A 22,228-nucleotide genomic window follows, 5' to 3' on the forward strand; every position below is an offset into this window, starting at 1 on the left:
AAGCTGTTCGTGTCCAAGGCTAAAGTGATCCGGGCTTGCACTTGGAGAAGAGCAGTGGACCAGGGCCGGCGCCGTGGCTCAATAGGCTAATCCTCCACCTAGCGGCGCCGGCACACCGGGTTCTAGTCCCGGTCGGGGCGCCGGATTCTGTCCCGGTTGCCCCTCTTCCAGGCCAGCTCTCTGCTATGGCCAGGGAGTGCAGTGGAGGATGGCCCAGGTGCTTGGGCCCTGCACCCCATGGGAGACCAGGAAAAGCACCTGGATCCTGGCTCCTGCCATCAGATCAGCGCGGTGCGCCGGCTGCAGTGGCGGCCATTGGAGGGTGAACCAACGGCAAAGGAAGACCTTTCTCTCTCTGTCTCTCTCTCACTGTCCACTCTGCCTGTCAAAAAAAAAAAAAAAAAAAAAAAAAAAAGAAGAGCAGTGGACCAGAAACCAAAGCAGTTCGAAGAATAGCAAGGACTTTTTGCTGAATGGGAGTAGGAGAAGCAGAAGGGACAGTCTAAGACTAGAATTGGAAGAATGTGGGTCAGTTAAAAAAGATGAAGATAGGCTGGCTCTATGGTGTAGTGAGCTAGGCCTCCACCTGCAGCTCTGAAATCCCATACAGGTGCCGGTTCAAGTCCTGGCTGTTCCTCTTCTGATCCAGCTCTCTGCTGTGGCCTGGGAAAGCAGCGGAGGATGCCAAGTCTGGGCTGCTGCACCCATGTTTGAGACTCTGAAGAAGCTCCTGGCTTCGGATCAGCTCAGCTCTGGCTGCTGCCGCCATTTGGGAATGAACCAGCGAATACAAGACTTTCTGTCTCTCCCTCTATAACTGTCAGATTTTTTTTTTTTTTTAAATTTGTGGTTAAAATGGAAACAATCATCATATTTCTGTGGTGATAATTTAAGGCATAACCAAGAACGTTAACTTGTTGACTTTTTGTGTTTTACTAGGAGATCATTTTATGGAGAAAAGCTCCTGAAAAACTGAGGAAACAAAGAACAAACTTTCACCAGCGGTTTGAATCTTCAGAGTCACAGGCATCTGCTGAGCAGCCCGAAATGTGAACTGAACAGGAAAAACAACTAAGAACTGTAACCCGGAGAGTACGTGCAGCAGGTTAAAGGTGGTTGCAGCCTGTAGGGGGAAAAGGCCAGAACTCCATAGAACAGTCTTCCTGTATCTTACAGTGCTGCATTTATTTTACGATGTAACTAAATATTCTTCCTGTAAATACATTTTACAAAGTGCTTTCTTTGAAACACTGGAAATTTCTTAAGCTGCCTTTTTTTTAACTGCACATTTTGATTTGATAATAAGCACTCAGATTTGCATCAGCATAAACATTAAAGACTGTCCCATGAATAGGCTGGGGTTTGTAATTTTGCTTTCAGCATAATATTATATTTTTCTTCTCCATTTTCATGCTAACGATTACCTCTTATTCTCTACATGCAAAAAATTACGTATTTTGTGTTCAAATGAAATTTGAAAACCTGAGTGGCCCTTACAGTCTGCAGAGAATTAAAACATGGCATCTCAGTATTTCTGAGGTCAACACTTGTTTTTACATCCGTGTTTGGGAAAGGCACATGGAATGTTCGCTGTGGGTACTTCCGGGCCTGCCTTTCTGTGCTTCCTGAACTCTGTCCACTTTAACGTTTGCTGTGGAATGGCAAGTTTTACGTGGCGTGTTATTAGGACCTGTTTTCCCCTTTGGGCCACGTTGAGCAATCCCTGTTTCTGCTACTTGTCAGCCGTGCTGCCATGCACGCCTACTCTGAAACCAGTGTGTCTATGTATGTGTTTAATTTAAGGACTTTTTGCCACAGGTATGCCAATACCATTTTCTTCAGATTTCAGGGGAAAAGTTTGGGATGGTGGACTCCGCAGGACCTGTGAAATGTAGTTATTCAGATCTTGACAATTTACATTTGTTAAACTTTTGGCTAGTCTAAACTTACACAGTCTGTTTTAGTTTTTAACACTAAATTCAAGTCATTTGTCTCTTTTAAAAAAGTTGCAGTCACTGGTTCATATGCAGGGTCTGATCTCAAGTACACTAAGATGTGTAGAACCAAAAGGAAGCCTTCTCTGGGGAAACTGCTTTCACTTATGACTCATTGGTTTTGTACCAATATTTTTTAAAATACACTTCAGTGTAAGTTTTGTCAGTTAACCTTACTTTATGAGTAAGCTAAATAACCCAAATTACATTATTTAAGCCTGTTTTACTACTATGGCACTTTGATCAACGGTCAGTGACCCATTTCTTTACTGGCAAAGGCTCCATCCGCCACGTGCTGGAGCGTCTGTTCTGAATGTGGCGGTATCTATGGATGCTCATGTTTCCTTCATGTAAGTGCCTGCTCAGAGTTTCAGACTTTAAAAATGCCAAATATTTTCATGGTCACTTGCATGTAGTAAATCTAGAAAATATTCAAAGAGATTTTGAAAACCAATTGTATTTAACCAGCCTCAAATTGTGCAACCATGATGTATAATAAAGAATTTCAAACAGACTAGTCTTGTTATTTGAATGGTTAAATAACTATTCTCAAATCTCTTCTTACTGTTAGACTTACTGTTGAGGGTGGGATTGCCCATCAGGTTAGGTAGCTGTGATTGCAATAAGTTTTTATGAATATTACCAGTTTCAATCTTGAACTTTTGTTAAATTTGAGGAGCAGAGAGAGAGGTAGGGACAGAGTGAGCTCTTCCCCACTGGCTGAGCTGGGACCAGGAGCCAGGAATGCAATCCAGGTGTCCCATGTGGGAGGCAGGAACCCAGTTACTGTAGCCATCACTGCTGCCCCCAAGGGTCTGCGTTAGCAGGAAACTGGAGTCAGCAGCTGGAGCTGAGACTTGAATTAGGTTTCTCTGGTGTGGGACACAGGAGTCTGAACCACTAGGCCCAGTGCCCACTCTCCTTAGAAGCTTTTAAAAAGAACCATGCCCAGGTTGCACCCGGATGGATAAAATCGGAAACACAGGGGCTGGGACAGCAAAGCTGCGCAGGGTTGAGAACCACTCATCGAAAGGGTTAAAATGGTTACTTTTTCTTTTTTTTTTTTTTTTGATAGGCAGAGTGGACAGTGAGAGAGAGAGACAGAGAGAGAAAGGTCTTCCCTTGCCATTGGTTCACCCTCCAATGGCCGCCGCTGCAGCCGGCGCACCGCGCTGATCCGATGGCAGGAGCCAGGATCCAGGTGCTTTTTCCTGGTCTCCCATGGGGTGCAGGGCCCAAGCACCTGGGCCATCCTCCACTGCACTCCCTGGCCATAGCAGAGAGCTGGCCTGGAAGAGGGGCAACCGGGACAGAATCTGGCGCCCCGACCGGGACTAGAACCCGGTGTGCCGGCGCCGCAAGGTGGAGGATTAGCCTATTGAGCCACGGCGCCGGCTAAAATGGTTACTTTTTCATGTTGAGAAAGAAAACCTTTTCCTCTATACTCTAAGTTCTGGGGCCTACAAATTAAGCTGACAAAAAACACGCAAAAGCCCAATTTAACAGCATGCCTGTAAGAGCTGCCAAGTGTGTGAGTTAGAAGGGTGGGTAGAATGACAGCTCATGTGCCGCTTCCCAGGGGAAGTGGGGGAAGGAAGGGCATTTAGGGAAAGTTACATGGGTGCTTAGCAGATGAGAGTTTTGTGACTGTTTAGGTATGGTGCTCACTTCACTGCCTCTGGGGACAGGAGTCACTCTTGCCTGGTTGTTCTGGGGAGGGGTTTTATGGTAAAACTTTGGTATGATAAAACTTTCAGCTTTTTGGGCAAATGAGATTTCAGGAATGCCAAGTGCCTTCTCAAAATAACTTGCCTCAGGGATGGGCGCTGTGGTACAATGGGTTAAAGCCCCTGCCTGCAGCACCTGCATCCCATCTGAGTGCCTGTTCGAGTCCCGGCTGCTTCACTTCTGATCCAGCTCCCTGCTAATGCGCCTGGGAGAGCAGTAGAAGATGGCCCAAGTCCTTGGGCTCCTGAACCCACGTGGGAGACCTGGAAGTAACTCCTGGCTTCAAATTGGCTTGGCTCAGCTCTGGCCATTGCTGCTATTTGGGGAGTGAACCAGCAGATCGAAGACCTACCTATCTCTCACCATCCCCCCACACTACCTCTCAGCTTTTTCAAATAAATACAATCTTTTTAAAAAAATAATTTGCCTCAGAAGCAGATTCTGAACCCCTTCAATATGGATCTAGTAGTTATCAAGTCTTAAGTTCTTTGTTATTCCTTGTACACTCCGGCATGCTGAACGCATATGAAGGAAACCTCCAGGGACTTACACGGGACTGGACCGTAACTTCACACGCACGTGTTCTTACTTGAGACAGCTTCCACCCACTGGTCACCTGAAAATCCCCACCGAGGCTGAGACTGGGCTGGGCTGGACTGGAGTAGGAGGGACCCAACTACTTGAGCTGCTCTCAGCGTCTGCGATAGCCAGAAGTTGGAGTCAGGAGGCAGAGCCAGGTATAGAAACCAGGTAGGGGGCCAGCTTTGTTGCATAATGGGTCAAACTGCCACCTGCAGTGCCAGCACCCACTGTGGGCGCTGGTTCAAGTCCCAGCTGCTCCACTCCTGATCCAGCTCTCTGCTGTGGCCTGAGAAAGCAGTAGAAGAGGGCCCAAGTCCTTGGGCCCCCAAACCCGTGTGGGAGACCCCTGTTGTGGCCAACTGGGGAGTGAACTGGAGGATGGAAGACTGTCTCTCTGTGCCTCTTTAACTCTGCCTTTCAAATAAATAAATCTTAAAAAAAAAAAAAAAAAAAAAAACAACAAAAAACCAGGTAGGCTCCGATAGGGCATGGTAACTGCTAGGCTAGATGCCCATTTCTAGAATTTAACATACTTTTAAAAGATTGATTTATTAACAGGCAAAGCACAGCAGGGCTGAAAGGGGGTCACGGGTGCTTCCATCCTCTGGTTCACTCCTCAAATGGCTGTAACAGACACATCTCGGCCAGGCTGAAGCCGGGAGCCAGGAATTCAGTCCTGGTCTCCCACATGGGCGGCAGAGGCTCGAGTACTTTAACATTTTCTGCTGAATTCCCAAGTGCACTGGCAGGAAGCTGGGTATCAAGCCAAGTAGCCAGGACTGGACCACCACTCCATCCCAGGAAGCGGACATCCTAAGCAGTGGCTCAACCGCTATGCCACAACACTGGCATCATGGAACTTTTTTTTTTTTTTTTTTTTTTTTTTTACATTTCTAATACAAAATCATGCCAGGAAAAGGTGTATCCTTGAATTAAGGCATTGGGCATTCCATAAGCATATTTCTTATGACACTCGCCTATCTACAGTCTTTCAGTGACAGCTCCTTCCAGGAGAACGGTCCACTTCACAATGCGAAACACGTCTTCATCTCCAGTTACGCCACATTCCTTGGACTGAACGCACAGTCCTGCCTGCACTCCAGCTGAGGCATCCAGAGACTGTCAACGTAGTTCTGTCAATGGTGGTGCTGTGGTGGAGACCGTTCAGGTCTTACAGGCCCTAGGAGGCACCAGTGTGTGCAGAGCTACAGAGGTCAGAGATGACGGCGTAACTGGTGGGTAGTTCTGAAATGAGTGGGTGGCAGATGTGAGGAGCAGAGATGAAGATGAGGCTGGAGGAGACACAGGGAAAGCCAGTGTAGCACAGGGCCTGGAGGCCATGCAGATCAATAGAGTATGGTCACTTCATTCAGTCACTGAAGGGTTTAAAAAAATTTTTTTAAAGATGTATTTGCTGCACTAGCGCTGTGGCGATGGTTTCCCATGGGGCACCAGTTTGAGTCCCAGCTGCTCCACTTCCAACCAGCTTTCTCCAAAATGCCTGGAAAGCAGTGGAAAGATGGCCCAAGTGCTTGGGCCCCTGCACCTGTTTGGGAGACCCAGAAGAAACTCCTGGCTCCTGGCTTCAGATCTGCTGAGACTGGGCCCTTGTAGCCATTTGGGGAATGAACAAGTGGAAGAACTCTCTCTCCCTCTCAAATATTTAAATAAATCTTAAATTTTATTTATTTATTTATTATTTATTTATTTATTTTGACAGGCAGAGTGGACAGTGAGAGAGAGAGAGACAGAGAGAAAGGTCTTCCTTTGCTGTTGGTTCACCCTCCAATGGCCGCCACGGCCGGCACACTGCGGCCGGCGCACCGTGCTGATCCGATGGCAGGAGCCAGGTGCTTCTCCTGGTCTCCCATGGGATGCAGGGCCCAAGCACTTGGGCCATCCTCCACTGCACTCCCTGGCCACAGCAGAGAGCTGTCCTGGAAGAGGGGCAACTGGGACAGAATCTGGCGCCCCGACAGGGACTAGAACCCAGTGTGCCCGCGCCGCAAGGCGGAGGATTAGCCTAATGAGCCACGGCACCGGCTTTAAAATTTATTTTAAAGAGTTAGATCCTCCATCTGCTGGTTCACTCCCCAAGTGGCCACAATAGCCAGGACTCAGCAGGAGCTTCATCTGGGTCTCCTACCTAGGTGGCAGGGGCCCAGGCACTTGGGCCATCTTCCACTGCTTTCCCAGTAAGCTGGATCGTAAGTGGAGCAGGGGCCAGCGCTGTGGCTTAGCAGGTAAAGCCACTGCCTACAGTGCCAGCATCCTATATGGGTGCTGGTTCGAGTCCCACCTGCTCCACTTATGATCCAGCTCTGTTGTGGCCTGAGACAGCAGTAGAAGATGGCCCAAGTCCTTGGGCCCCTGCACCCACATGGGAGACTGGGAAGAAGCTCCTGGCTCCTAGCTTTGGATCAGGGCAGCTTCAGCCTTTGCAGCCATCTGGGGAGAGAACGAGCAGATGGAAGACCTCGCCATGCAATTCTGCCTTTCAAATAAAATGAATAAATTTCAAATAAAAGTGGAGCAGCTGGGAAATGAATCATTTCCCATATGGGATTCTGGCATCACAGGAGGCGGCTTAACCCCCTGGGCCACAAAGCTGGCACCTCACCGAACAATTTTCAGCAGGAGTAACTTAATCAGATGTGTTTCAACAGGTAAGGTGCCTCTGGCACAGTATGGAAGAAGGCTTGAGGGCAGACCAGGGTCCTGTTACGTGGTTATTGCAGTCATCGTTCAATAGGCCCTGATATGCGTCTGGTGCTGACTGCCCTTGGTGCTACGAATATCCCTCTAAAGGGAATGACAGCTGCTTTAGGAAAGCACACATTCCAGAATGATTTTTCTCCTTTCAGCGTTTACAGTAGAAGTCTGAGTGGCTAACGAGGAAAACCTACAAGTAGTATAAAATTCAGACTGCAATTTAAACCTGCAAGGAGGCACCAACAAAGTTACAGTTAAAGTAGGTTTAAGAATTATTTTTCTGTAAAACTAGAGTTAGACTCTGGTCCAATCATTCGTGTTCTTTCCCTGGTCAAAACGCCCACAAGGCTTGGATGAAACTGTAGAAACAACACTTAAAGGCACGCAGTAATCACTCCCCAGTACCGTCAGACACAGCTTGCCTTTCAGTATTCCCGCCACGGTTAGCATGTTGCAGTGGGAAGCACGTTTGCTCTGAAGCCACAGATACTTTGATCATCATCTGACTCCACTTAATATCTACCACTGAGACAAGTTTTATACCTTGCTAAACCTCATCTGTAAGTCTGGTGACGGTAAAACCTCTACACGATTAAAAGGGATAACAGCTGCACATTAAAAATTGTTTGAGGCTGACCTTGTGGCACAGTGGGTGAAGCCGCCCCCTATAAGCGTGCCGATGCCGGCATCTGGCAGCCCATATCCGACGAAGTCCCAACTTCTCCACTTCTGATCCAGCTCCCTAACGTGCCCTGTTGAAAGCAGCCGAAGACGGTGCAAGTGCTTGGGTCCCTGCACCCACCCAACCTCCAGAACAGTCACTGCTGCCTCCTAGGGTTTGTATTATCTGGAAGCTGCAATCAGCGGTGGAGCTGCGCATTCAACAAGGCACCGCTACGTGGGACAGGTGTATGCTCACTGACATGCTGACTGCTACGTTAAACCCGTGCCGTTGAATAGCGTCTGTGGTGAGGATTACTATGTGCAAAACCGGATGTCAGACAGAGCAGGCTTCCCCTCGAGCTTCTGCAGGTAAACTCGGTGTCCCAGTTCACCTGTCCTTCCTTGCACCAACATCATGCTATCTCAATTTATATGTATATGTATATGTATATGTATTTTTTAAAGATTTATTTTATTTATTTGAAAGATAGGGTTACAGAGAGAGGTAGAGACAGAGGAGTCTTCCATCCACTGATTCACTCCCCAATTGGCCGCAACGGCCGGAGCTATGCTGAACTGAAGCCAGGAGCCAGGAGCTTCTTCCAGGTTTCCCACATGGGTGCAGGGGCCCAAGGACATGGGCCATCTTCCACTGCTTTCCCAGGCCACAGCAGAGAGCTGGATTGGAAGAGGAGCAGCTGGGACTAGAACTGGCACCCATAAGGGATGCCGGCGCTTCAGGCCAGGGCTTTAACCTGCTGCGCCACAGCGCCAGCCCCTCAATTTAGATTACTTGGTAGTATCTTTAGAAATTTGGTAGTGCCAGTCAAATATTATAAAAAAATAATAAATAAATGATGGTGAATAAAAAATAATAAATGATGGTGAAAGATACATTAATACATTGTAAGTAAGGATGCAAACTCTAGTACAACTATTAGGTAGACAGTTTGGAGATTCCTCAGAAATCCGGAGATACATTCACCTATGACCCAGATGTTCCAGTCCTGGGAATACACCCAAAGGAAATGATATCAGCATATGAAAGTTATCTCTTCTCAGAGCACCTCAGTCCACAATAGTTAAGATACATAATGAGGCCAGCGCCGCGGCCCGCTAGGCTAATCCTAGCCGGTACTCTGGGTTCTAAGTCCCGGTTGCTCCTCTTCTAGTCCATCTCTCTGCTGTGGCCTGGGAAGGCAGTGGAGGATGGCCCAAGTGCTTGGGCCCTGCACCCACATGGGAGACCAGGAGGAAGCACCTGGCTCCTGGCTTTGGATTGGTGCAGCATGCCAGTCATGCTGGCCATTTGGGGGGTGAACCAACGGAAGCAGGACCTTTATCTCTCTCTCTCCCTCACTGTCTAACTCTGCCTGTCAAAAAAAAAAAAAAAAAGATACATAATGAACCTAGATGTCCATCAACTGATGATCAGATAAAGAGAATGAGGTAGGTATACATGATGGACTACCACTCAACCATAAGAATGAAACTCTGTCTTTTGCAACAAAATGGATTCAAGTGGAGACTACTTAGAGTGAAATAGATCCATCCCCAAACAACTACTATCATGTTTTCTGATATGTGGTAGTTAATATAGAATACAAAAAAATCTAATAATGAAACTGACATCTTATGATTTGATTACTGTCTACAGTCCCTGTCTATATTCCTATTTTACTGTGACCTTTCCACATTTTACTTGTTGAATATTACATGTAGTGGTACATTTAGCTGTGATTATAAAGTAAGGTGAAATTATTTTATTGCAAAACCAAGGGGAAAAAAAGAAATGGGGACTGACGGGGGAAGGTTGCAGAGACGGAGGGAAGTATGGTTATCTCCTTAGAATTCTACTGATGGGCAGTTCCAAGATGGTGGAGTAGGGAGGCAGCTTACTGCTCTAACCCAGAAGATAGTTTAAAAAAAGTGGAGATAGTGTAGTCTCAGGAAAGAGTTAGGAAAAAACAGCAGAGGAAACTCTAGCGAAATTAGAGGGACGTTGTGGACCTATGTGGAGGGCATGGGCACCCATGGCTGGGGACTCCAGCAGCTGAGAGCCTACACATCAGAGCGGGAAAGTGAGGTAAGATGAGACTGCAGTAGGCCGAGACGCTGGGGAAAAAGTGGCAGGAAGAGCCTAGAGGGAACCCAACTTGAAGCCCTAGGGGGAAAGTGCACCAGCCAAACTAGAGGAGAGAGAGAGGAAAAAAAAAAAAAAGGACGAAAGGATGGTAGGGACATGTTTCTCTTTTTCCGATCACCTTACAAAGGAAAACAAGCTGATAGAGAAGGCGCCATTTTGGACATACATAACAGCTGTGCCAGCTCGTGTCTGCGCCTGGCAATCAGCTGAGTGGAGACTCCCGACTCTGGTGGAGAGAAATAACAGGGGGCTAGGAGCTTGTGACTGTGTGAAGCTTCTGAGCATGGATGTGAAAAAATAACTGAGGCTGTGTGGGAGAACTCACAGTGTGGCTGGGACTTTGAGCAGTCTCAGTGGGAGATGCCATAAGCTCAGGGGTTCCTGGTTACCTGGTGAGAGACATTGTTGGGGAATCTGAACTCACACTGAGGACTGAACAGATCCTTTGTGTGGTCCTTGGGACAGAGCAGATGAATATTATACCCACTGGAGCTAGTGCACAGGCACTGGTCTCCATGGAGGAGAAGAGCTCAGCTGAGCAGAATATACTTCCCTTCTGATTAAAAACAAAACAAAGCAAACAACAACAACAACAACAAAAAACCCACAAAACCAGAAGACTTACCATGCCAAATCTGGGAGTATCACCTTAGGCATGCCCTTAACCCTAGAGAACTGAACAGAGCTCTCTGGCCACACCCACTATAAACCTCTAAGAGATTCACTGAAAGCAGACAGTCCACTTATCTACAGAGTCATAGTACAATGATAAAAGCTGCCACAGCTGGAAGTGGGGGGAGAAGCAGAAGAAACCAACAAGTATTTCCACAAATGCTGAACAAAAAAAAACAACAATCCAAGAAACAAGAACAAGGAAGACAACATGATGCTCCCAAAAGAACACAACACTTCAATACTAGATTATGAAGACAATGAGATGGAAGAAATGCAAGAAATGGAACTCAAAAAATTGATCAGATTACACAGAAGTAATCAAAAGCAAATGCATGAACTACTGAAATCCATGCAGGACATGAAAGAAAACCTTTCCCATGAAATTGAGATCTTAAAGGAGGAATCAAAATGAAGAATTCAATAGAATAAAAAATGCAGAGGAGAGCCTTAACAGAATCATGAGGCAGAAGAGAGAATACTAGACTCAGCAGACAGAGCACAGGAATGTATACAACCAAACCAAATACAAGAAGAGGAAATTAGAAACCTAAAACACACTCTTGGGAATCTACTGTATACTATAAAAAAACCAACATTCGGGTTCTAGGAGTTCCTGTAGGCATGGAGACAGAGAAAGGATTAGAAGGCCTTTTTAGTGGAATACTAGCAGAGGACTTCCTGGGTTTGGAGAAAGAAAGGGATGTCTAAGTGCAGGAAGCACACAGAACTCCCAATAGACATGACCAGGAAAGAACCTCGCCAAGTACATGTAATCAAACTCAACACAGTGAAACATAAAGAGAACATAAAGAGAAGATTCTAAAATGCAAGACAGAAATGCCAGATTACTCTCAGAGGATCTCCAATTAGATTCACAGCAGAATTCTCATCAGAAACCCTGCAGGCTAGGAGAGAACAGTGCAACATAGCCCAAGTCCTAAAAGAAAAAAAAAACTGTCAACCCAGAATATTACACCCTGCAAAGCTCTCATTTATGAATGAAGGTGAAATAAAGACCTTTCATAGCAAACAGAAATTGAAAGAATTTGTCACTACTCATCCAGCCCTGCAAAAGATACTTAAAGATGTGTTAAATACAGAAGCACATAAAGATGGTCATCAATATGAAAGAAGGTAAAAGGAAGAAAATCTCTCAGTAAAAGATCAAAGGAAGTTCAAAGTATAAATTAGAAATATCTTTGGAAAAGTGGCAGGGCAAAGTCACTACTTATCAATAGTCACATTGAATGTAAATGGCCTCAACTCTCCAGTAAAAAGACACAGAATGAATGGATTAGAAAACAAAGCTTATCTATTTGCTGCTTACAAGAAACACATCTTTCCAACAAAGGTGCATGCAGACTCAAAGAGAAAGGTTGGAAAAAGACATTCCATGCCAACAGAAACCAAAAAAGAGCTGGTGTAGCCATCTTAATATCAGACAAAATAGGCTGGCGCCACGGCTCACTAGGCTGATCCTCTGCCTGCAGCGCCAGCACCCCAGGTTCTAGTCCCGGTTAGGGTGCTGGATTCTGTTCCGGTTGCTCCTCTTGTAGGCCAGCTCTCTGCTGTGGCCCGGGAGTGCAGTGGAGGATGGCCCAGGTACTTGGGCCCTGCACCCGCATGGGAGACCAGGAGAAGCTCCTGGCCCTGGCTCCTGGCTCCAGATCAGTGCGGTGCACCGGCTGCAGTGCAACAGCCGCAACAGCCATTGAGGGGTGAACCAACGGAAAAGGAAGACCTTTCTCTCTGTCTCTCTCACTGTCCACTCTGCCTGTCAAAAAAAAAAAAAAAAAAAAAAAAAAAGAAACAGATAAAATAGACTAACACAAAAACTGTTAAAAGAGACAAAGAAGGGCACTACATAATTATTAAGGGATCTATTCAACAGGAAGATGTAACTATTATAAACATATATGCACCTAATTACAGGGCACCTGGCTATTTAAAAGATATGTTAAGGGATTTAAACGGAGACTTAGACTCCAATATAATAGTATTGGGGGACTTCAATACTCTACTTTCAGCAATGGACAGATCAACCAGGCAGAAAAATCAACAAAGAAATGGCAGATTTATCGGCACTATAAACAAAATGGACCTAACATATCTACAGAACTTTTCATCCTGCAGTTGCAGAATACACAGTCTTCTCAGCAGTGCATGGAACTTTCTCTATGATTGATCACATACTAGGCCATAAAGCAAGTCTCAGCAATTAAAAAAAAATCAAAATCATACCATGCATCTTCTCGGACCACAATGAAATGAAGCTGGAAATCAGCAACTCAGGAATCTCTATAGCATATGCAAACACATGGAGACTGAACAACATGCTCCTGAATGAACAGTGGGTCATAGGAGAAATCAAAAACTTTCTGGAAGCAAATGAGGATAACAACACAACATATCAAAACTTATGGGATACAGCAAAAGCAGTGTTAAGAGGAAAGTTTATAGCAATAGGTGCCTACATCAAGAAATTGGAATGGCACCAAATAAATGAGCTATCAATTCATCTCAAGAATCTTGAAAAACTACAGCAAACCAAACCCAAAACTAGTAGGATAAAAGAATTAGAGAAGAAATCAACAAAATTGAATCCAAAAAATTTACAAAAGATCAGCAAAACGAAGAGATGGTTTTTTGAAAACAAACAAAATTGACACACCACTGGCCTAACTAACCAAAAAAAAGGGGGGAGAGAAGACCCAAATCAATAAAATTAGAGATGAAAAAGGGAATGTAGCAACAGACACCACAGAAACAGAAGTCCTCAGAAATTACTACAAAGAGCTGTATGCCAACAAACTGTGAAACCTGGAAGAAATGGATAGATTCCTGGACACATACAACCTACCTCTATTGAACCATGAAGACATAGAAAACCTAAACAGACCCATAACTGAGACAGAAATTGAATCAGTAATAAAGGCCCTCCCAGCAAAGAAAAGCCCAGGACCAGATAGTTAAAAGAACTAACTCCAATTCTTCTCAAGTTATTCAAAACAACTGAAAGAGAGGGTTCCTTCCAAATTCTACAAAGCCAGCATCACCCTAATTCCTAAACCTGAAAAAAATGCAACAAAGAGAATTGACCAATTTTCCTGATTAACACACAAAAATCCTCAACAGAATTCTAGCCAATCAAATCCAACAACACATTGGAAAGATCATCCACTCAGACCAAGTAGGATTAATCCCTGGTATGTAGGGATGGTTCAGCATTCACAAATCAATCAATGTGATACACCACATTAACAAGATGCAGAAGAAAAACCCTATGATTATTGCAATAGATGCAGAGAAAGCATGATAAAATACAACACCATTTCATGATGAAAACTAAGCAAATTGAGTATAGAAGGAACATTCCTCAACACAATCAAGGCAATTTATGAAAAACCCATGACCTGCTTCACAGTGGATCGAGAAAAGTTGGAAGCATTCCTGCTGTGATCCTGTACCAGACAGGGATTCCCACTCTTACCACTGCTATTCAATACAGTACTGGAAGTTTTAGTCAGAGCCGTTAGGCAAGAAAGAGAAATCAAAGAGATACAAATTGGGAAGGAAGAAGTCAAACTGTCCCTATTTTCAGAAGATATGATTCTTTATTTAGGGGATCCAAAGAACTCCACTAAGAGACTACTGGAACTCATAGAAGAGTTTGGTAAAGTAGCAGAAATCAACAGCCTTTGTATACACAGACAATGCCACGGCTGAGAAAGAACTTCTAAGATCAATCCCATTCACAATAGCTACCAAAAAAATCAAATACCTTGGAATAAACTTAGCCAAGGATGTCAAAGATCCCTACGGTGAGAATTACAAAACTTTAAAGAAAGAAATAGAAGATACCAAAAAATGGATAAGTGTTCCATGATCATGGATTGGAAGAATCAGTATCATCAAAATGTCCATTCTTCCAAAAGCAATTTACAGATTCAATGCGATACCAATCAAAATACCAAAGACATTCTTCTCAGATCTGGAAAGAATGATGCTGAAATTCCTTTGGGGACACTGGAGACCTCGAATAGCTACAGCAATCTTATACAACAAAAACAGAGCTGGAGTGTGGGGAGCAACTCGGACTAGACTAAGTTACTGGAATTAAGACTTATTCTATGCATCTGCTCTCCACAATATGGCGCTGGGAGTGGAGTAAACAGCTTCTACACAGCTGCCTCTCGCCAATTTGATTGAGCTGCAGGAGCTGATCCCGCTCCTGATTGGAGGAGAGCAGTGTGCTCGGCGTGTGGGTAGCAGAGTTGGGATTGGTGGAAGAGGACTATAAAGGAGGAGAGAGACAACATGCACCAGGAACATCTAAGGGGAACACCCGAGGAACATCTGAGCAGCCCCCGAGGGAGCCGGCCGGCGGTGTGCCGCTCCCCCGTGGAAGTGGGGAAAGTGGCAGGGGGCACCGCCCTTCCACGGAGGTGGAAGGGTCGGTAGCCAACCCGGGAAGGACCAGCAGCAAACCCGGGAAGGGCCGAGCAGACAAAAGAACAGCGCAGGGTCCTGTGTCATTCCTCCATGAAGAGGGGAGCAACACTGGAGGCATCACAATACCAGATTAAGACATCCTACAGGGCAGTTTTAATCAAAACAGCCTGGTACTGGTACAGAAACAGATGGATAGACCAATGGAACACAATAGAAACACCAGAAAATCAATCCAAACATCTACAACCAACTTATATTTGATCAAGGAGCTAAAACCAATTCCTGGAGTAAGGACAGTCTATTCAATAAATGGTGCTGGGAAAACTGGATTTCCACATGCAGAAACATGAAGCAAGACCCCTACCTTACACAAAAATCCACTCAACATGGATTAAAGATCTAAATCTACAACCTGACACCATCAAATTATTAGAGAACATCGGAGAAACCCTCAAGATACTGGCACAGGCAAAGACTTCTTGGAAAAGACCCCAGAGGGACAGGCAGCCAAAACCAAAATTAACAACTGGGATTACATAAAATTGAGATGTTTCTGTATAGCAAAAGAAACAGGAAAGTGAAGAGGCAACCAACAGATTGGGAGAAAATATTTGCGAATTATACAACTGATAAAGGATTAATAACCCGAATCTACAGAGATCAAGAAACTCCACCACAACTAAACAAACAACCCACTTCAGAGATGGGCCAAGGATCTAAACAGACATTTTTCTTTTTTTTTCTTTTTTTAAGAGAATAAGATTTATTTCTTTAGCTTCTAAAATGTGCCAGGCATTTATTTATGCATTTTTTCTATGTATGAGGATGAATATCCTACTTCATACATACTGCTCATCCTCTGATGTTAAAAGTTAAAGGTTAAGCCAATGAAATCCATCCTGCAGTCTGGCATCCCCTCTTCCTCAACTATCATAGGGATGGCTCCTTCTCACCCTTTAATTAGCAGCTTCAGTGTCAGACTGAGAAAGATTTCCGACTAAAAGCTCCACACTTACCCCAGCCCTGTTCTAGCTGCTAATTCCCTCAGTATTCTGTAATCCAAAATCTTCTGATTTCTTTACATGAAGGATTTTAATCACCTTAAAGTGTCTGGTTTACTTTTTTTTCTTTTCTCAACATAATAGCAGTAGCCTCTATCTTTATATTTAGTATATAACTGTCCTAGCACATAGTTGTTAACAACAGTAACGTCCAAAACACTTGAAATCTTATGATCAAGGCCTCGAGTGCCAAATCACTATATTCCCATAGATTTTCAATAATAATCTACTGGGGCTTAACATTCCCCAAACTAGAAATCTACATGCTTATTCTAATTTTCCCATTCTTTGCTCAACACTTCAATAGATGTTTTTCAAAAGAGGAAATCCAAATGGCCAACAGACACATGAAAAAAATGTTCAAGATCACTAGCCATCAGGGAAAAGCAAATCAAAACCACAGTGAGGTTTCACCTCACCCTGGTTAGAATGGCTTACATACAGAAATCAACTAACAACAGATGCTGGCAAGGAGGTGGGGAAAAAGGGACACTAATCCACTTCTGGTGGAAATGCAAACCGGTAAAACCACTATGGAAGACAGTTTGGAGATACCTCAGAAATCTGAATATAGCCCTACCACATGACCCAGCCATCCCACTCCTCCTCGGAATTTACCCAAGGGAAATTAAACTGACAAATAAAAGAGCTATCTGCACCTCTATGTTTATTGCAGCTCAATTCACAATAGCTAAGACATGGAATCAACTGAAATGCGCATCAACAGAACACTGGATAAAGAAATTATGGGATATGTACTCTATGGAATACTACACAGCGGGAAAGAAAGAGAGAGAGAAAGAGAGAAAGAAAGAGAAAGAGAGAGAGAGAGAGAGAGAGAAATCCAGTCATTTGCAACAAAATGGAGGATTCTGGAAAACATCATGCTGAGTGAAATAAGCCGGTCCCAAAGGGACAAATATCCTATGTTCTCCCTGATCTGTGACAACTAACTGAGCACCTAAAAGGAAACTTGTGGAAGTGAAACTGACACTATGAGAAGCAATAACTTGATCAGCCCTTGTCCTGTCGAGGAATAGCTTACTATTTTTATTCTTTTTAGTATTTTCTTTTTCTACTTAATCCCATTGGTTGAATTCTTAACACAAAAATATTCTTAGGTGTTTAAATTTAACTGAAAAGTGATCCCTGTTAAAAATGAGTGGGAATAAGAGAGGGAGGAGATATACAGTTTGGCACATGTTCCCTTAGACTTACCCTTAAGAGCAAAGCTAAAAACTTGCCATGGGTCTCTAAATCCCATTATGTTGGCAGGTACCAATGCCACCTTACTTGTGAAAGTGATCAGTTTAAGTCCATAACTGATCATAAAGATAGGATTAAGTGTCAAGGGATCACAGAAATAAGAGTAAGTGTCTATTAATAATAATACATAGAATTAAAAAGGAAAAAAATGATCCAACAAAGGAAGCAGGCCACACAGAAGACTCATGAAATGACAAATACCCTAAATAGTACTCTGGCCTCAGAATCAGCCCTTAAAGCATTCGGATCTGGCTAAAAAGCCCATGAGAGCATTTCAAGCATGGAAAGCCAAGACACTGTGGCAAAAAATGACCTACATGTAACTGCAATGGCATGGATACATAAATGAGACCAGGGCAGGACTCTCCATGATGGCTAAGTGGAGATGACCAGGATTCCTCTCCGCTCCCATGGAGTGGAACCAAAGTAACGACACTGCACTTCCAGGCTTGTGCCTAAGGGAAAACTGTGGAGCTCGGCAGGGTGGCAGGGAGGCGTGAGACTGCAGCATCAGAGAAGAGTTTGTGCTCTGTAAACTGAGACCCCAGGACCACGGAGGGGCATTCGCTAAGAGGGAGAGCTACAGCAGACCCCTCCTCCAGGGTGAGAGGCGATGGCAATGCACACTACAGGGGGCTCCACAGCCACCACGGGCTTGGATCCTAGCAAGGATGGTCCCCTGGCTTCAGAACTGGTACTCACCTTGTCTCCCCTCAAGTGGCGTTCCACTTGTTTTAAACATTTACCATCTGTCTGAAATGTAGACACACGGGCGGAGGTTTTCTGTGTGCTCGGTTATTCCTCAAACGCCTGCAACAACCAGAGCTGGGCCCAGCTCATGCCAAGGGCTGAGAACTCAGCCTGTGTCCCACTCTGGTGACATGGACCCTGCTACTCAGCCACCAGATACCGGCTCCCAGAAGCTGGAATCTGGAGCAGAGCCTGAACTCAACATGAGTCCACTGATCTCAGATGAAGGCACCCAAGTGACATCTTAACTGCTCCCCACTGCCTGCGCTGTGATATCCCTTTGACAAAGGGTCACTGTTGGATGCCACAGAGGACAGAGGCCCTTGCGTGTCCATCACACTAGTGAAACCGACTGCAGCTTCACAAACCTATCTCAGTCCAGCTGCACCAGTGTCCTGTACTCCATGGGTCATGGGTCAGGGGTCAATGGTCAGCACAGAAGAGTGGGCACTACTCCCACAACCTCCGAGGAATAGGTGCCAACCTCTGCAGACGCAGGGCCTACTAGGTGGTCTTCCTCTTTGCCCCAGAGCAGTGCACGCTCTTTCTGTGCTGGCTTGGGCGGCCGTGGATGCATGCGCTAGACTCAGACCCACAGCAACAAGGGTCAGTGCAGCGCGCTGGCTCTGGGGCCGCTTTAATACTCCATCATCATCACAGTCCCAATCAGGCCAAAACAAAGAAACACCCGAGTTAAACTGGCCTACAGACCAAATGCGCCCAACAGACTTAGAACATGCCACCCAGCGGGCAGAATGCACACTGCTTTCCTCCGCAGTCTCTGGCGCAGGGCACGTGTCAAGCTACAAAACAGATCTTACTAAATTCAAGAAAATTAAATCATATCGCATTATCCTCTCCGAGCACAAGGCAGTAAAGCTAGAAGACATCAGCAAAAGAAACTCTAGAAATATTACAAATGCATGGAGCTACAACAGTTGCTCCTGAAGGAACAATGGGTCATTGAAGAAATTTAAAGGGAAAGCTAAAAATTCCCTGATCTAATGCAAATGGAAGCACTACAAACATAACCTTATGGAATAGCAAGAGATTCTAAGTGAGAAGCTTGTAGCAGTAACCACACACACACACACACACAGTGGGTTAAAGCCTTGGTCTGAAGCGCCGGCATCCCATACGGGCACTGGTTCTAGTCCTGGCTGCTCCTCTTTGTATTCCGTTCTCTGCTATGGCCTAGGAAAGCAGTAGAAGATGGCCCAAGTCCTTGGGCCCCTACACCCGTGTGGGAGACCTGGAAGAAGCTCCTGGCTTCTGATCAGCTCAGCTCTGGCCATTGCAGTCAAAGTACCAGATGGAAGACCTCACTCTCTGGCTCTACCTAACTCTTTCAAATAAATAAATCTTAAAAAAAAATACAGATAGAATGTATCAAATAGAAAATGTAACAATGCATCTCAAGGACCAAGAAAAATGAGAAAAAAATCATCCTAAAGTTAAATGGAGAAAATAAACATCAGAGCAAAGATAGATGAAATAGAAAATACAAAAGATCAGTAAAGTAAGGTTTTTGAAAAGGTGAACATAATTTTCAGCTAGACCATAAAAACAGACTCAAGTGAACTGAAACAGAGATGAAAATGATTCCACAGCAACAGAGCCCCATTATACACTACTCTGAACAACCCATGCCAACACATTTGGAAACCTCAAAGAGGTAAAATTCTGCACCAGTGACTTACCACAACTGAAACATGAAGTCACAGAAAACATGAAGAAAAACCAATAAAGAGTTGGAGGCAGTAACAAAAAAGCTCACAACAGAGAAAAGCCCAGGATCACATGGCCTCATTGCTGAATTTTAGCAAACTAAGATTTAACACTTACTAATCTCAAAGTAGTAAAAAAAATGGAAAGGAAGGGAAACCCTTCCAATTCATTCCATGAGGACAGTATTACTTTGATTTCGAAACCAGGCAAGGATGCAACCAAAAAATAAAAACATAGATCAACATCCCGATCAACACAGCTGCAAAAAGCTCAACAAACTGAATCTAACAACACATAAAAAAGTCATTCATAATGATCAAGTGGGATTTATCCCAGGAGTCAGGCATTTTATTCAACTTATACAAACCAAGAAACCCAATACATATCACAAAAATAGGATGAAAGAGAAAATTCATATCACCTCAATAGACAATCACTCCATAAAATTAATCATGAATTGAAAACCTTGAGCAAATTCATTATAGAAAGAATATATCTCGGAGCTGGCGCTGTGACGTAGCGGGTTAACGCGCTAGCCTAAAGTGCCAGCATCCCATATTGTTGCCAGTTCAAGACCCGGCTACTCTATTTCTGATCCAGCTCTCTGCTACGGCCTGGGAAAGCAGTAGAAGATGGCCCAAGGCCTTGGGCCCCTGCACCCATGTGGGAAATCCAGAAGAAGCTCCTGGCTCTTGGTTTTGGATCGGTGCAACTCCGGCTGTTGCAGCCAATTAGGGAGTGAACCATTGGATGCAAGACCTCTCTCTCTCTCTCTGCCTCTCCTCTCTGTGTAAGTCTTTCAAATAAATAAATCTAAAAAAAAAAAAAAAAAAAAAAGAAGGAATATATCTCAACATAGTAAACGGTGTGTTGGACAAAACCACAGTCAACATTATATTGAATGAGAAAAATAGAATTTCCTCAAAGTTCTGGAATCAGGAAAGAATGGTTACTCACTACTTTTTTTATTTAAATATTTTCTTTATGTATTTGAGAGATGGAGAGAGAGAGAGAGAAAGGTCTTCTGTCCATTGGTTCACTTCCCCAGTGGCCGCAACGACTGGAGCTGGGCTGATCCGAAGCCAGAAATGAGGAGCCAGGAACTTCTTCCAGGTGAACCAACAAATGGAAGATCTGTCTCTCTTTCTCTCTCTGTCTCTCTGTCTCTCCTTTCTCTAACTCTGACTTTTAAATAAATATATAAATGTTTAAAAAAAAAAAAAAAAGACAAGACAGGGGCCCATGCTGTGGCATAGCAGGTAAAGCCACTGCTTGCATTCCAAATGGGTGCTGGTTCGTGTCCTGGCTGTTCCACTTCTGATCAAGCTCTCTGCTAATGTGCCTGGGAAAGTAGCTGAAGATGGTCCAAGTGCTTGGGTCCTGACCCCACGTGGGAGATCCGGAGGAAGCTCCTGGCTCCTGGCTTCAGATCAGCCCAGCTCCAGCCATTGCAGCCATTTGGGGGAATGAACCAGGGGATGGGAAGATTCTCTCCAGCTACCTCTTTAACTCTGCCTTTCAAACAAATAAACAAATCTTTTAAAAAGAAAAAAAAGACATTCTACACAGCTATTCCAACCAAAACAAAATGATACTGGCATAAATACAGTCACACAGATTAACAGAAATCAATAAAGATCAAAGAAATGAATCCGTGCATCTATACAACTTTGACAAAACTGCCGGAAACACAATGGAAAAAAGACAGTGTCTTAACCAAATAGTGTGTGGAAAGTGGCATGTCCATACACAGATAAATCAATGATTTAGTCAAAATGGATCAAAGATCTAAATCTAAGACCATGACATGTGAAGCTACTACATGAACTCATTAAGGAAATACTTCTACTCATCGCCATAGGCAACTTTTTTTTAAAGAATCCAAAGGCATAGGAAAGAAAAAGCATACAAGTGTGGTTTTATCAAATGTAGACGCTTCTGCACAGCAAAAGAAACAGTCCACAGGATGGAGACAACCAATAGAGTGAGAAGATAGTTATAAAGTAGTCATCTGTCGGCCGGCGCCGCGGCTCACTAGGCTAATCCTCCGCCTAGCGGCGCCGGCACACCGGGTTCTAGTCCCGGTCGGGGCGCCGGATTCTGTCCCGGTTGCCCCTCTTCCAGGCCAGCCCTCTGCTGTGGCCCGGGAGTGCAGTGGAGGATGGCCCAGGTGCTTGGGCCCTGCACCCCATGGGAGACCAGGAAAAGCACCTGGCTCCTGGCTCCTGCCATCGGATCAGCGCGGTGCGCCGGCCACATCGCGCTGGCCGCGGCGGCCATTGGAGGGTGAACCAACGGCAAAGGAAGACCTTTCTCTCTGTCTCTCTCTCTCTCACTGTCCACTCTGCCTGTCAAAAATAAAAAAAAAAAAAAAGTAGTCATCTGTCAAGGGACTAATATCCACAGTATGTAAAGAACCCGGAACACTTAACAGGAAAATGACCAACCCAGCTCACAAATGGGCACTGGCT

At 44.7% G+C, this 22,228-nt stretch overlaps 1 protein-coding gene and 1 long non-coding RNA gene across 6 annotated transcripts in view; one reads left to right on the forward strand and one right to left on the reverse strand.

Moving 5' to 3' along the window:
- The window catches only part of VPS26A (VPS26 retromer complex component A), a 44,549-nt gene extending 42,041 nt beyond the window's left edge, over positions 1–2,508 (forward strand). For all 4 annotated transcript variants that reach the window (XM_051823254.2, XM_070057780.1, XM_051823253.2 and 1 more), the window contains one exon: positions 940–2,508. In XM_051823254.2, coding sequence (XP_051679214.1) covers positions 940–1,053 — 114 coding nt within the window. In that variant the 3' untranslated portion in view covers positions 1,054–2,508. The remainder of the gene's footprint in view (positions 1–939) is intronic.
- Positions 1–22,228, reverse strand: part of LOC127484130 (uncharacterized) — a 49,620-nt gene that overhangs the window by 5,083 nt on the left and 22,309 nt on the right. The window lies entirely within an intron of this gene.

This window comes from Oryctolagus cuniculus, chromosome 15 (assembly GCF_964237555.1).
Source record: "Oryctolagus cuniculus chromosome 15, mOryCun1.1, whole genome shotgun sequence".
Taxonomy (NCBI): Eukaryota; Metazoa; Chordata; class Mammalia; order Lagomorpha; family Leporidae; genus Oryctolagus; species Oryctolagus cuniculus.